The 15253-nt window shown below is 43.2% G+C and overlaps 1 protein-coding gene across 2 annotated transcripts in view; it reads left to right on the plus strand.

The window, feature by feature from the left end:
* Nucleotides 1-2487: 2487 nt before the first annotated feature.
* KCNN2 (potassium calcium-activated channel subfamily N member 2) overlaps nt 2488-15253 on the plus strand; it is a 132341-nt gene continuing 119575 nt past the window's right edge. Inside the window, exons 1-3 of one of the 2 annotated variants that reach the window (XR_008315664.1) lie at nt 2488-2669; nt 4190-5325; nt 6713-6808. Coding sequence is in view for 1 of the 2 variants with exons in the window: in XM_053293544.1 (XP_053149519.1) it covers nt 2648-2669; nt 4190-5325; nt 6713-6808 (1254 nt within the window). In the remaining variant the exon portion in view is untranslated. The remainder of the gene's footprint in view (nt 2670-4189; nt 5326-6712; nt 6809-15253) is intronic. The other variant, XM_053293544.1, reaches the window with a different exon arrangement.

The following is a 15253-nucleotide window of genomic DNA, read 5'->3' on the forward strand; positions in this document are numbered from 1 at the left end:
GGCTGTAATTTATTTTAAAATACTATTTTAAAATAAAATAAATCTTTTAAATATACAAGGGGGCCTGACCTGATAGAATAGTACAATCTTAAATTCATAACATAATTGTGTAACCTAACATTTTACATCACACAATCCTGTTTTCTTGGAAATAAGTCTTGCTGAATTCAGTGGAACTTTGGAGTAACTGTGGTTTTGATTGCAGCCAGATACAGTTAAAAGGACTTTTCAAAGTTAAATTAGGGATATTTCAAATCCAGATTATTAACCTAGCAGGCTGTGGCATCTTTCCTAAATCACTACAATATCGTAGATGATAAACATCAGTTTAAGAGAGAAATCATCTAATAACTAAAAAAACTGATTTTCAGGCTATTACAATAATCTTGTACCATGTCCTTTACAATTTACAGTGAAGCTACATTGAACTTTTCAAAATTTGTGTGAGCAAAATAATCTGGCACATCCTCAATGAAAATGAAATATTGATCATATAGATGCAAATGACCATTTTGTAAGTTCTTAAGAGAAGAACTTTTTTAAAATGAAAAGATGTCACCCACATACATTTATTAGAAACATCAAAGATTTTGCAAGATTTATTTGGATGTGCAGACCTATCCATCCAAGTAAGTTGTTTTTTACTTTTTGGAATGTAAAGCAAAGCTGCATAATGGAAATACAATTGCTGGTTTAATGACAGGTGTTGACAACAGCATAACAGTAGTGCATGCATGACTTTTTGGTTTTGCGAAGTTTTCTTTCTGTAAGTAAAAAACAAACAAAAAAGTATATGTTTGGCATGCCCACTATATTCTCTTTGGGATCTGTTAGAATGAATTATTCACTTGAAGGCACTGGAGAAAAAAAGACAAAATGGGAGCAGATGACCAACTTTAGGGTTGCTACAGAATAGAATTTCAGGAAACTGGATCCAAGTCAGAAATGCAATTACTTAATGACAGGGATCCTGTTTCACTGTTTGGCTTCTGTTGACCCACTAGGAGTGTCCCTATAATATGAATCTTTTGATCATTTGTTTGACTCCTGAAAAAGATTTTTAAAGAAGCTACAAATCTTCTGTTATCTCCCCCCATCATTGATGTTTTAGTTCCCAATAAAATATTAATGGTTAAGTACAAGTATTGTCAGAAAACTTAATTTTTCTAAAGTGATGTAATTGAGGAAATTATTGAAATGGTAAGAAATGTTGAAATAATGTATCCATAACACAAACTCACCAAATACATTTTGATTATTTTTAAAGTATGTTTTTTTTAAAAAAAATAATTACCCTGGAATCCAATCTTGTGGATTCTTAAGTATTTTTTCATTTCACATTAATCAGCTAATCATGTGACTAGTAGCAAGGAGTAGTAACATTTTACATCTTCAACAGGTAACATGAGGGAATACCTATATTATTAACCTTGAGCTCTTGTTGAAAACCTAGTTCACATAAGGCTCCTACAGATAGGATGTTTATGGCTTTTAAGAATTTGGCTGCATGGATATTTGGATCCAGTTTGGCTGCATAACTGGGCTGGAACAAACGGAGAAACATTTTATGAACTGAGTTTAAATTCCCTTTCCTGTCTTACTCACATACCATTTTATTATTATTGTAGTGGACATTTTATGCCACAGATACTACTTCAATCTATTTATCTGGTATAAAAGAGGTAGATACTATAAGTAGCTGCGTGCAATATATGCTTTTAGTAACATACTACAATTGGTCACAGAAACAATGACAGGCACAGAGATAGTGTCTAACTGATACAGCTTTAGTGTATCATGCATGGCTGCCTTTAGATTTAAATTAAGCCAATAATATTCAGTAATTTTGAAATATGTGCCTTTAACTTGACAGTGAAAGGGCTATTTGTGAGCAAAACTGAATTATACACGTGAGTAGACATCTACAGAATTGGGTCCAGAATGTTGCTTTTATTTATTCGGATTAGAACCAGGCTTATACAAAATGTTGAAAGCTGTCAAAGTCAGATAAAGACATACACTCTAGCTATATAAAATGTAAAAATATAAATGAAAATACTCTTTGTTTTCCTAATTCTGGCCACGGAATGCCTCCCTACCCAGACAAAAGAATTTTCTACTGCAACGTTTACAGAGATCTTTTTCAGTCCACCATTCTTTTAAATGGAAAAAAACTGAGGCGGGGGTCACATCGATTGCGCTGCTTTAAAATAAAGGAAGATGTGAAAATAGCGGTTATTTTTTTTTAGCGTGGTTCTATGACATACATCTGTCTTCCTCATTACATATATGTTTCAAAGAACCTATTTAACTATATGTATATAGGTTGCTTCAGTCATTGTTTCACCGCTGTGGGCTTTCGGAAGCGCTAAGACTTGGCAGGCAGAACAGAGACAGGTGCTAACCAAATATCATGGCTCTGTGCGTGCGTGTGTGTTTTTGTGTTTGTCTGCTTTGCAGACTCCCCCTGCAAGAGGCGGGAAGGAAGGGGAAGCCCGCACGAAAGGCGCCAGGGATTGCTTGAGGGATTTACCAAGGTTGGACAGCTCCCAGCGGCACTGAGCTGCATCTCGCTCGATAGCCAGGGCGGACCCACTTCGCTGGCGCGGCCGAAGACAGGACGGGAGGAAGCGGGGCGCCGCTCGGAATGTTTCGGAAAAGGCGTAAATGTGAGTTCCCGAAGAGGAGCTCGCTCGCTAGTGCAGCGCGCTCGCGAGGTCGGGAAACCCCCGCCCCCAGCCAGTCAGCTCGCCTCCTCCCTCCCCCGCGCTGTCACAGCGCCTGCCAGGGCTTCCCCGCGCCAATACACAGCCCGGGTGGAAGGCGCTGCCTGCAGCTCATTCAGCTCCCGGCCCGCCACTCCCCACAGTCACAGTTGTTGGCCGCGCCGCTTCTTAGTAAAAGGTCATATGCACGCCACCCGCAAGCAGGCTCTTGCCCTTTGATGGTCGACAGCCACCACAGAGTGAGGTGTTGGCGAACTGCCAGGAAAGGGTTAAAGAGTGCCCCCTCCCCTTCTTCAGTGGAAAAGCATTTTCCCTGTCTCCTCCTCCCTTGAACAGCGGAGGAGTGCGCGCACCGCCTCTCGCACTGGCATTCCGGGATTTCCCTTTGTTCAGAGCCGGGAATCCTCTACGAAACCTTCCTCAGCATTCTTGCTCGGCTACGCAGTCCTCAAGGCTCTTACACCGGCATGGTTCCATGGATTTCAATGGCGTTGTTCCGGAGCAAACGCTTTGAGGACTGGATTATATTTTGTAAATGCATTTTTCTGTATGCCGGCATTCAAAAAGCAAATTAGATACACAGTAGATGTTTCGAGGATTGCAACCCCCGCCCCGCCCCAATTCCCCCTCCCGTGCACCGTTCTCTTCACTTAAGGCAACCCCCAATATGACATCATACCTAAGACCTGTTTGCGCTTCACGGTAAACATTGCACAAGCTATTCTATGCGTTTTGCTAACAGGCTTCGATTCTCACGAAACATGGGATTCCAATTAAATCCATCGAGTTTGGGGGTATGTTACGAATGGGGGGAGTTGGGGGTAAAAGCTGGAAAGGTTAATTAATCCATGCCGTTCAAGACCAACGTAAAGCTTCATCACTTGGTGAAGCCTATGCGTCACATAAATAACAGCAGAAACACCCTGGGGTGATTTCTTCAGATGCAGAGCTATGAATAATATTCACACCTGGCGGGTTGAGAGAAAAGATGGGCTACGAGACCAGCATCCTCGCCTTCCGATGTGTGTGTATAATAATAAGAATAATAAACATTAAGGACTGTAGATAAAGTTTTAGGCTACTAGGTAATTATTTAATATAAGGGGGAAACCCTGGTTTAAACGTCCTGGAGGAACCAAGATTAATGGTGTGGGGAGAGAAAATAACCCTTACCTGTCTGTGCAGCTCTTGCAGCAGCAGCGGGTGGTGCTGTTGACAGCTCCCCTCCTCCCGCCGGGGTTGCCACTGCAGTGTGTCTGGCGGTGGCAGGTGGAATCCCCCCCCGGGCAGAGAGAAAAGGGCGGGGGGAGGGAGAAGCAGCGCGCGCCCACTTTGCCAGGCGTCACTGGAGGTAGCAGCGGCACGCGCCGCTCCTGGGATTTTCTCTCCCTCTCTGTCACCCCCCCCCCCCGCCTCCTCCCCTCGCGCGCTCTTCTCACGCTGCAGCCTTTCCCCCCCTCCAGGTGACGTGATGCCCCTTGTTTTGGTACGCCCGACCAATCGGACTCGTCGCCTCGATTCTACGGGAGCCGGGATGGGCCCATCGTGGCGGCAACAGGACTCCCCTCTGCCGACCATAACGCATTGCGCAGGGTGCACCACCGCCTGGTCCTCCTGCAGCTTTAACAGCTCTGACATGGAAACACCATTGCAGTTCCAGCCGGGCTTCTGCTCAGAGCAGCAGCAGCAGCGCCCACACCCGCATTGCCAGCAACAGCAGCACAGCCAAGAGAAGCAGTCCAGCTCATGCCTCCAGTGCAACAACTGCGCCTACTACGGGGCTGCGGCTGCAGAGGGAGATAACCTGCCCCTGCTGCTCCGCACTTCGTCGCCCCTGGCAGGCGCTTTCCGGACTCGCTCCTCGCCTCTCACTTGCTCCGCAACCTCCTCACGCCAGGGCAGCCAGCTCAACGTGAGCGAGCTGACCCCTTCCAGCCATGCCAGTTCGTCCAGGCAGCCCCACCACCACTCCCAGTCCCACCACTCCCACCACTCCCACTACCACCAGTGCCATAGCGTGCAGCAGCAGCAGCCCCAGCAGGCAGGCAGCCCTCACAGCAGTCTCGGCAGCGGCAGCCACCACCACTACCAGTCGTCCCACCAGCAGCAGCAGCAGGAGCAGCAGCGCCGGGAGAGCAACCCTTTCACGGAAATAGCCATGAGCAGCTGCAGGTACAACGGCGGCGTCATGCGCCCTCTCAGCAACCTGAGCTCGTCCCGCAGGAACCTCCACGAGCTGGACTCCGAGTCGCAGCCGCTGCAGCCCCAACAGCCGCCGCCGGCGCCGCCGCCCCACGCCAGTCCCAGCGCTTCTGCCGCCGCCGCCGCTGCCGCCGGCCCGGAGATCGTGGTGTCCAAACCCGAGCACAACAACTCCAACAACTTGGCGCTCTATGGATCCGGCGGCGGCGGCAGCCAGACCAACAGCGGCAGTAAGTCCAGCAAGAAAAAGAACCAGAACATCGGCTACAAGTTGGGACATCGCCGGGCGCTCTTTGAGAAGAGGAAGCGCCTCAGCGATTACGCGCTCATCTTCGGCATGTTCGGCATCGTGGTCATGGTCATTGAGACCGAGCTGTCCTGGGGCGCCTACACCAAGGTATCCCATGTCCCACCATCACCCGGGCTCCCCTCCTCCCCTTTCGCTTCTTCCCTGAGTCCTAATATTGGCTCTTTTCCTTGTGTTTTTAACATCGTTCCTTGCCACCTGCCCTTACTCTCCTTTTCTCTTGTCTCTCCTTAAGTTTCATCACTTCCTTTTCTGTATCTTTTTAGTCTCCCTTTGATTTTACCCCTTCCTTCTGTACAGCTTTCTTCTTTCCCCTTCGTCTGCATTTCCTGCAGACACTTTCTCCTTTTCGCTTCTGCCCGTACTAGATAAGTCTTCTCTTTAAAATCCTGATCCTGACTGCATTCACTGACTAAGAAAGTCCCAATGACTTAAGTGGCATTTACTTCTAAGGAAGGGTAAAAAATCTTCAGCCCTATACACGCTTATTTATCCACAGTCTCCTATTGCTTTCTCCATTGGAACAATCTCTCCGAATCTGAAGGCTATGGGACTGACCGGACTGTTACAGCGTTAAGTCTCAGTATTTACTCTGGAAACAGTCTTTGGTGCCGCTGTTCTTGGGTACTTGGTTGGTGGCTTGCAACCTTGCTTGCTTTGTCTGCAGATGTGCAGAAAGCCCATTCATCCATGCTTTGTTATTGACCCTGTGTGCAATGTACTTCTGCTACATTACACACTACACTGTGCAATGGGTAATACAGAAACATGCCTATTTGTACAACCAATTGAGGTTAGCCAGTAAGACTTAATCTGTGTTGTATCTTTCTTGTTCATCTGTATACTCCAATGAGTGCCATGGATGTCTTCTACACTAAAATGCCCTGCAGACACTTCCTCTGTCAGACTGTCTGGCATGCAAGCACTTGCCGCTTCTAGCTAATGAACAGAACAGCTACAGCTGTATGGTAAACCTTGCCTCTTTGTTTCCCACACTGCAAAAAAGGATAGAGAGCAGGATAATGCCATGATAAGATAACTTGGGAAACCAGCTATTTAAATGCCTGGCATTCAAGGTTTCTTTCCTGTTTGCCCTCCCTTACAAGATTACTGCTGTTTAAGATTTTTTTAAAAAAATAATTGCCTAGCCTTACCTTATCCTAGGCCATAATTGCCTAGCCATAAGAACAACTCTTTGGTGACTTTGTCATTCCATTTGGCAGGCCCATAAGAGTTTATCTGTTCCAAAAACTGTTTCTCTGTTATAGCAGTGAGTGTATACTTTGAGTTCTTTCCCTAATATAAGAAAAAGACCACCTAAACTTTTACTTTAAAAAACAACAAAAAGGTCAGTAAAATTCAGCCAGTGAGCGAAGTCTTTCATGGGGGGCGGGTATAGATACCCTGAATCCCCTCTGAAGTCTTCAAGGAAAGGGCAAAAAGATCAATGTAAAATGTTTCTATTTTTCTTTTACAGGAGTCGCTGTATTCATTAGCCCTAAAATGCCTTATTAGCCTCTCTACAATCATTCTGCTTGGTCTGATTATTGTATACCACGCAAGGGAAATTCAGGTATGTTTCACTCATGATATGAGGTTTGCTGCTACCTGTGTTTCAAGGACATTTCTGTGCAATTAAGTAGACTGCATCAATGTTCTTACTAAACAATTTACAAAGCAACATTTTCGATGCTGTATTATTATTGATAATGTCTTAGTATAGTAGTCTGCATGTACTAGTTTGTCTTGTTTGTCTTCAGAAGAAATGTATTAATACAAAAGGGAGCGCTCCAGTGACTGTCCTCTCCAATAACTGAATGTTATGCTAATCCATACAGCTTCACTGGATCACATGATTAATTGTAGAATTTTCAGTCACCTCTAAATACCAAATCTTGGGCATACTGTGCAAAATCTCTAATGTACAAAGGTAGACTTTGATTTATTTATTTTTTAAGGTTAAAGAACCACCAAAAAATGGGTTTAAATGTAATTCATCAGTCACAAGGTTTGTAGTCCTCTACTAATGAACAATTATAATAGTTGTAATAGCAAAGCACAGCTTTGATTAAAGTGTGAATTGTTCGCTTTCTTTTTGAATAAACACAGTTATTATCACATCCATTCATTCCAGATTTTCACACAAGGTATATGCTTTTCCTTGACGAAGATAGTCCCTGGACGGGGCTGGGGGTGGTGGTGTGGGTTTCTAATTTTCCAATCCATCAACTTGTGGCAAAATAAACACTTGCACTTCACAGGTAATTTTGCATATGTTGCATCCCCGCCCCCCCCATGCAACCCAATCCTTTGCATGGTTTACTTGGAAATAAGACTCACTGATTCCCATGGTATTACTTCCAAGTAAGTGTTTCTAGGATTGCAGCCATGGAGATTATCTCCATGTAGGGAAAATGTCATGTGTGAAGGATATCTTGTAGTCCTCTGAAACACGTTGCAGTTTTTAAAAAGAACTTGTAGTCAAAGCAGTAATTAATATATTTCAGATATAATTTTCTTGGTATAGATGAATATCTATATCATTTTTCATTGTTGATATATATTCATGGATATTCAGCTACATGGAGGAATCTAGAAAGTACACAGTAATATAAAGGAAGTTTAAGGCTGCAGTCCTTTGCACACTTATCAGGGTGTAAGGCTCTTGAACACAGTAGGATTGACTTTGGAGTAAATATGCATAGGATTGTACTTAGTGTTTTATGGCATTTCCCAACTAATGCACAGATCCTAAAGCTCCTTATCCAGGTAAAGTACCTGATTTGTGGTTCAAGGTCATAGGATCTTATTGACCAGGCTTGTACCAAAGCTTTCATAGAAAGTAAAGGTAAAAATACATTTTGAACTCTCTTTTTTTTTTAACTTAAAGTCTATTTGTCTAGACATTTGTTAATGCAAGATTCAGTTTGATTGTGCAAAAACTTAAGTTTAAAATATAGTCCTAAAATACCTCAGTGCTTGTATCTTTTTCTCTGGGAATCGACAAGTTATTTGTCAAATACTGCTTTTCATGTACATACTATAATAAATCAAAGTTAATATTTTTGAAATTACAATAACATTACATAACTTTCAAGAGTGCAAATAAATGATCCCCACATAATGATATGAAGTCTGGAAGAATTTACTACTTGTCATAAAGGAAAATAAATAAAATTTTACTAGCATATGAATTTAGAGCAGATCTGATGAATATATATTTTCTTTAAACAGAATGATTTATAGAAATTTTGTAGAAGGATCCATCAATGTGTATATAAATTAGGTATATGCAATTAAAAATGAGTCTAGGGCTACAATCCTATGCACATCTTAGACTAAACTCCATTGAACACAGTGTAACTTATTTTTAGTAAACATGCTTAGGACGAGCAATTAAAAATGAATAAGTTGCAATCTCATGCATATTTGTTAGCACAAACTCCATTGAACACAATGGAAATTACTTCTGAGTAAACATATTTTGGGCTGCATCTGTTACGAAATGTGTGTTGCCTATAATACGGTATCTTCGCTCAGCTAATTCCCGTAAAGCAGACTTGTTCATATCAGTGATCAGTTTATTTTTTCTAGATCATTTGAACCCAATAAGAGATTAAGGAATGAATTACTTACATAATTGATCTTTAAAAAATCTTTAAAGCATAAGTGTTATGTTAACCATTTGTTACAGTTCTGTGACTTACCTGTTTAAAAGGTATCTACAATAGATGATGACTAGTAGAAATAGTTTGCACTGCCATCATCTGAACTAACTACATAACAGTGATACAATTCCTTTTAAACATGGAAGCTATTGTAGACAACCATTCTCAAGAGTGTTTCCAGAGGGGAAACAAGCTCCCCTTCAGACAAATAGTGTGCTCCTCACCTGCCCTCCCATTTCTGTTTCAGAAAACTAACATGTGGAACATATCTTGCCCACCTGGAAATGCACTTTGCCACTTCTGTGTCCCCACTTGATTTTTTTTTAATGCTTCAACTAGCCTTGCCTCATTAAAAAGTTGTTGCTACACTGAAAATTTGGGCATACTCCACCTGGAAAATGAAGAACCAGGTTTTTCTTTCTAATCACAATGACCTTTCTACATCCTTTGGTCTCACCTTAGGAAATATCCACTCTCTGATGACCAGACTTATATTGTTTTAATATTCTTTTGTCAACAAAAATCTGTGTTCATAAAATAAGCTGAAACGAGTTGTTTTCTGAGGAGCACTTGCAGTCCTTACTGTGGGCAGGTCTAATATATGCGACAATGAGATTTCTGCTTTGAGTTTGAGACATGATCACTCTTTGACAAGCAGTTCTACTTGAATACTTTGTGTTATGTGGATATTTATCTTAGTTAGCTCTGATCCAACTGTAGGTTGAGAAAAGGTTTAAATCAACATAGTGTGTAAGTTAGCAAGAATAAGAAGAAAGAAAAGCATTTTCTAATTATTCTGCTATACCTTGTTTCATTTTTGAAGGATGTAGCACTACCTTCATCCTTATGTACCCAGAAATGAAGCACTTCTACATTTGCACCCATTAAATTACTGGATATTATCTCTTTTGTTGTGATGCAGAATGAAAGATGATGGGTCATTTTAGTTCCAGAAAGTGTAGTGTGAAATCACCCAACAATTAATTGTTTTCTTTGGGCTTTTCAGTATTGTCCTCTGAGGTCTTACTGAGAGAAAGGTCAAGCACATGTGTAGCAAATTTTTAAAGCAATGTTAGTTACTGTTTTTAGTTCTGATTCAAAAACTCTCAACATAGCATATAAACCTCAATCTATCTAGATGTCACTATTTATCTTACCTTAAGAATATATTGAAGAGTTTCACCATACAGCCGTCATGCTGGAGCAATCATACAATCCTGGTTGAGCTTAGATAAAGCATTTATTATTTATTTATTTGACATATTTATATTCTACCCCAAACCTATGTTTCTGGGTGGCTCACTATAAAATACAAATTACAACAACATAAAAAGGCTAAAACCACAATAATTTAAAGCAGTGTTAAAAAACTATCAAAACAGTATAAATATTTATTTGATCTTATTTTTTAATTTATTTGAAATATTATTTATTTGTATGATTTTTTCCAGCATGTTTTCCGTAGAAAGAAGTTCTGTGGAACTTCATCAGCTGTCCATGCTGAATAAAATTCCCTTTTCAGCACTGTGGACAGCTCTAAGTGTCAGAAGTTTTGTTATAGTTGTTAGGCAATTTAACCTGTTTTCTCCTCAAAGCACATATACATGTTGCAAAAAGAACCCTGCTTCAAGGTATTTCTGGAAATCTAGTGTTAAATTAATGTTGTGCTGGTTTTTTTTTTTCTTATTTATTGAATAGAGATTTATGGTTTCTTCTATTCTTGAAATAAATGGTGTACATATACCACATTTTCTACCTGCCTGCTGTTGTCATAAAGGAAGTGAGAGTATGTATGTAGCAAGAGAGGAGGTGACAAGACTCACCTTTTTCTATGAAGCCTCATTTATGAAGGGAAGTTTAAGAGGACAACCACTCACTTGGAAAGCTTTATGGAGTTGTCACATTTGGCCAATTCATTTCAGAAAAGTTCTCCAAACCCACCTTCTGTATTATTTCCATATTATGTTATCTTAAGTAAAAAACGGATGTCTGTGCACATTCTAATCTTTATATTCTAAATCCATTTTCAAAATGCATTATTTTTTCTGCTCTAATAAATGTGCATAGATTTTTGGCATTTGGCAAAGGAAGGCTCCTTCAAGATAGCAGCTCTATCAAATAGTGATGTTTGGAATGTTATACAAACATAAAGTTGTTTTGATTATCAAAGAAGTACAGTTCTAAATACCTATTTTAGAAATAAATTATTTTTATGAAGTGCTTTCCAGATGGTTAATAGTTAAGACCTGTATCTACATTTTAAAACTGATGCACTTTATATAATATGAAGATCATGCTTTAGGCCAACAGAGGGAGGCATACATTTTGCTTCTGTAAGAATCTCAAGCAACATATGTTGACTGGAAATAAAATCCAAATGTGGAGCTGATGCATTTTTCAGTGTCAAGTACCAACTTCATTTTTTAAAAGGGGAGCTATTGTGGATAAGATGATGTCTCTTCATGGAATAATAGCTTTCCCAATATGGAGAAGTCAATTGCCTATTGGTTTGAAAGTATTGTCCTACCAAAGATAACATAGTCAGAGTAAAGGAATTGGAACTAATGATCTGCAGCTAAGAATATTCAAATAGTGATAGTATGGTGTTTTTTTAGTATCACTGAATACTTGTTTTAGTTTTGTAAACATACACAATGAAAATAATGTTCTTTGTGAAATATAGTTCTGATATATAGGATAATAGCACAGGTTTGATTACTTTTCTGTATAGGCCTACTAAAAGTTAAACTGCACAACTCAAGGCAGGCAGGTAGGCAGTGCCTTTCTGTGTCTGGATAACACCATGGACTCAGATTGGTGCTAGGCCCCGGCTGATAGCCTGACTCATGGGTCAGGGCACTAGTCCATATCTCATCATTGGCAATGGGGGTGGCGTGCATACGTGTCTTCATTTAATGGGGTGATTAGAGTTCCCCATTGTTCCCTATGGGATGGACAAGCAGAGTACACACATTTCGCAACTCTGCCTTGAAAAACAACACTGCAGAACAGAAGCACACAGAGTCCCTCCTTGCAGTACAGAATGCAGATTGCCACACAGAGCAGTGAGTGAAGCACAAGTTACTCTCAATGCCAAACATGGAGAATGATACTCTTACCATGAGAAGAAGTCTTTTTCCTCATCTTCTTATCCAGTGTAAGCGTACATCCGTCTCTGCATGCCTGCTTGTTTCTGGATAACACACCATGAGGCTATTCACATGAGTGCAAAACCGGGCTAAGGGAGCCAAGCCCAGTTTTGCTCGCTTGTGTGAATCACTGGGATTGCGCTTGATCCTCGTGGCCACATGGTGGCAAACCTACCAAAGTCGCCTCCTCGTTAAATGAGGTTAAGGGAGCGAGTGATTTTGTTGATTGTGTGTCTGCCATGGTTGCTTGCAGCTGCAGCAGGCACACTCCAGGGGGTGGGGGACTCCCAGTAATGCACCGCGCACTTGCGCAGTGCATTACTGGAGTTCAGAGGCACCACATGCGACCCTTGGAGCTGCTGGGTGAGCTGCGTGCAGACCACGGGTGATCCACCCAACTTGGGAATGGTAAGAGATCATCTGCAGGGAGGGTCGGACAAACCTGCTCTGCCTGCAGACTGCCGAGAAGCTCTTCTCACCAATCATGAGAAGAGCTTCCATGGGTGACTGGGTGATCCAAATTCCCCATTGTTCCCTATGGGATATATAAGCAGAGCACACACATTTTGCAATCCTGCCTCAAAGAAGAACACTGCAGAACAGAAGCACATAAAGTCCCTCCCAACATAGAACACAACATTTTGCCAAATATACAGTTAAAGATGGCCGAAAAAGATTCACTGACCCAGAATCCACTGCCAGCCACAGTGCCTCCACTGCAATAGCATCACAAGTTGCTCTCTCACACAAAATTATGACTCCTTACAACAGTTGCCACAGCAGCACCTTTAGCAGCCAGCAAACATAGCCATAAGTTCAATTGGAACAACGTCTTCACTTAGCCACATTTTGAGTAATACACCGTGCAATGTAGATTGCAGAGCTCAGGAGACCAGAGCAGTGAGTGAAGCACAAGTTATTCTTAAGACCAGACATGGAGAATATCATCTCTTACAAGGAGAAGAAGTCTTCTTTCTTTTCTTCTTCTCCAGCGTAAGTGTACATCCCTGCCTGCCTGCCTGCCTTCCTGTGTATGGATAACACACCATGGCCTCAAATTAGTCCTGAACCCCAGCTGACAGGACACATGGTTCAGGGCACCAGTCAGTGTCTCATCATCAACCATGGTGGTGATGTGCATGCATGTCTGTGTGTGTCAGCAGTACTAATGGGCAGACTGTGACACATCTGGGTGGTTTGGGATTGGCCAGGGTGGGGTGAGCTGCCAGTGGTGTTGCAGTGAATGGGGGTGACCATGAGTTACTCACACCCACAGCCAGCTCAGGATAGCCCAGAAGTGGGAGGATGGCCTTCAGGAAGACCAGCCACTCCACCACATCAGCATCCAAGCATGAGCGATGGGGTGTCACCACGTCCTCGGCCATGGAGAACACACTTTCACTCTGGATGCTGGTTGGCGGGCACAAGACCAATCGTCTGGCAACCATTGCCAAGTCCACCTAGACTCATTGACATGTTGCCCAAAACTGGATTGACTCTATTTCCCAGCCTGCCCCTGGCTCCTGCAGGTACTGAAGCACACACTACTCAACTGCTGCAGGGTTTGGTGGGCTCCTCCCATATCTCTGGCAAGGCTCCAATGAACCACTCCATGAACCACCAGGTGGAATGTGGAGGCGGAACGGCTGGCTCACTTGGCCCTGCCACGCTGCTAGACCAGGAAATAGCAGTGATAGTAGTACTGCTGCTAGGGGTGGACAAGCACCCTCCTCCTGAGGTGCCCCAGCCTCCTATCTTCAGCTTGCCTTACCTCTGCAACCAGGAAGTCCCTGTGGTGGGCAAAGCCTGGCTCAGTGTTGCTGTCTTGACACACAAGTTGTTTGTGGCAACAAAGAATGGCTCAATTGCCAAGACAACCTCAGAATGCAGCACCCAGTCCTGGTTGGATAGATAGGTTGCACACTTCCAAGCCACATCTCCTTATCAGGGCATGGATGGCCGGGTTTTGCTCCTGCAGGTGTCAGAGCAAGAGAAAGGTAGAATCTGTGATGTCAGTGATGTCATTGTCAGTGACCATGAAGCCTCAGCGAAAGTTTGGCTGCCCGGACAGCAGCACTGGGAGTGGGGGTAGCTATAAACAAGAATAATAAAATAAAATTCCAAGCAGCACCCAGTTAAAGCCAATGGTGCTGCTAGTACAAATAAAAAACCACCACAGATTGGGGGAAAAAAAGGCAATTGTTGGCACTGAAAATTAAAAGGATACAAAAATTAGAGAAAGTCAGATAAGCCTCTTTTCTCTCCCCACCCAAGTGGGGCCAGCTAGGCCCAGGCTACCACCACCACCACCACTCTGCTTTTAGTGCTGCTGCAGTCTCTCTCTGATGATCTTCACCTGAGGCACAAAAGCAATGGCTCTGTCTGCTTCCAAGCAGCCCCTTAAATTTTGAAAATTCTTCCTTTGGCCTTCCTGCTAGGGATGTGTGGACCGATCTAGAGGTTCAGGGGTTAGAGGGTTCAGTCCAGAGGTTTGGGGGTCTGGTCCGGAGGTTCGGGGGTTCAGGATCAAACCGAACCCTCCCCCGGTTCCATCTAGACCAGAACCAAACCCCTGGACAAGTTCACGCATTTAAAAAAAAAATTAAATTAATTTTAAATACCTCTAGCCCCTTTGGGGGGTTTCCTGTGGGTCGCAGGGTGTGTGTGTGTCTGTGAAGGTTCCCTCTCCCTTCGCTGGCCTCTTAAATCACCACCATGAGACCGTAAAATGCTGCTTTCTGGCCCGCTCGGGCCTCTGTAAGTGTGCGCAACAGCCATTTTGGCCGCTTGCACGCATGCTTAAATGGCCTCTGTGGGGCCTGGCATGGCCCAGGGCCTTGCATAGGTCATTGCGCATGCACAGCAGCCATTTCTTTTCCAACCCCCCCCCCCAAAAACAATGGCTGCCACATATGCACAAATTATCTCTGTGAGGCCTTGGGCCATGCCAAGCCCCGCAGAGGCCATTTATACATGCGTGGCAGTGGCCAAAATGGCTACCGTGAGCACAGGGGCTGGACTGAATTGGTCTGGTCAGGTTCAAGTCAGTTCTGGACTCGAACCAAACCAGGCCAGCCTGCTGGCTCTTCCCAGCCAATGGTGGCACAGTTACCCATGCCAACACTTGTTTTGAATGACAACAGTAGGGATGTGCACGGAACTGGCTGGCCCAGTTTGGTTTGAATCTTGACCAGACTCGAA

The sequence above is a fragment of the Hemicordylus capensis genome, chromosome 2, assembly GCF_027244095.1.
Source record: "Hemicordylus capensis ecotype Gifberg chromosome 2, rHemCap1.1.pri, whole genome shotgun sequence".
NCBI classification, from domain to species: domain Eukaryota; kingdom Metazoa; phylum Chordata; class Lepidosauria; order Squamata; family Cordylidae; genus Hemicordylus; species Hemicordylus capensis.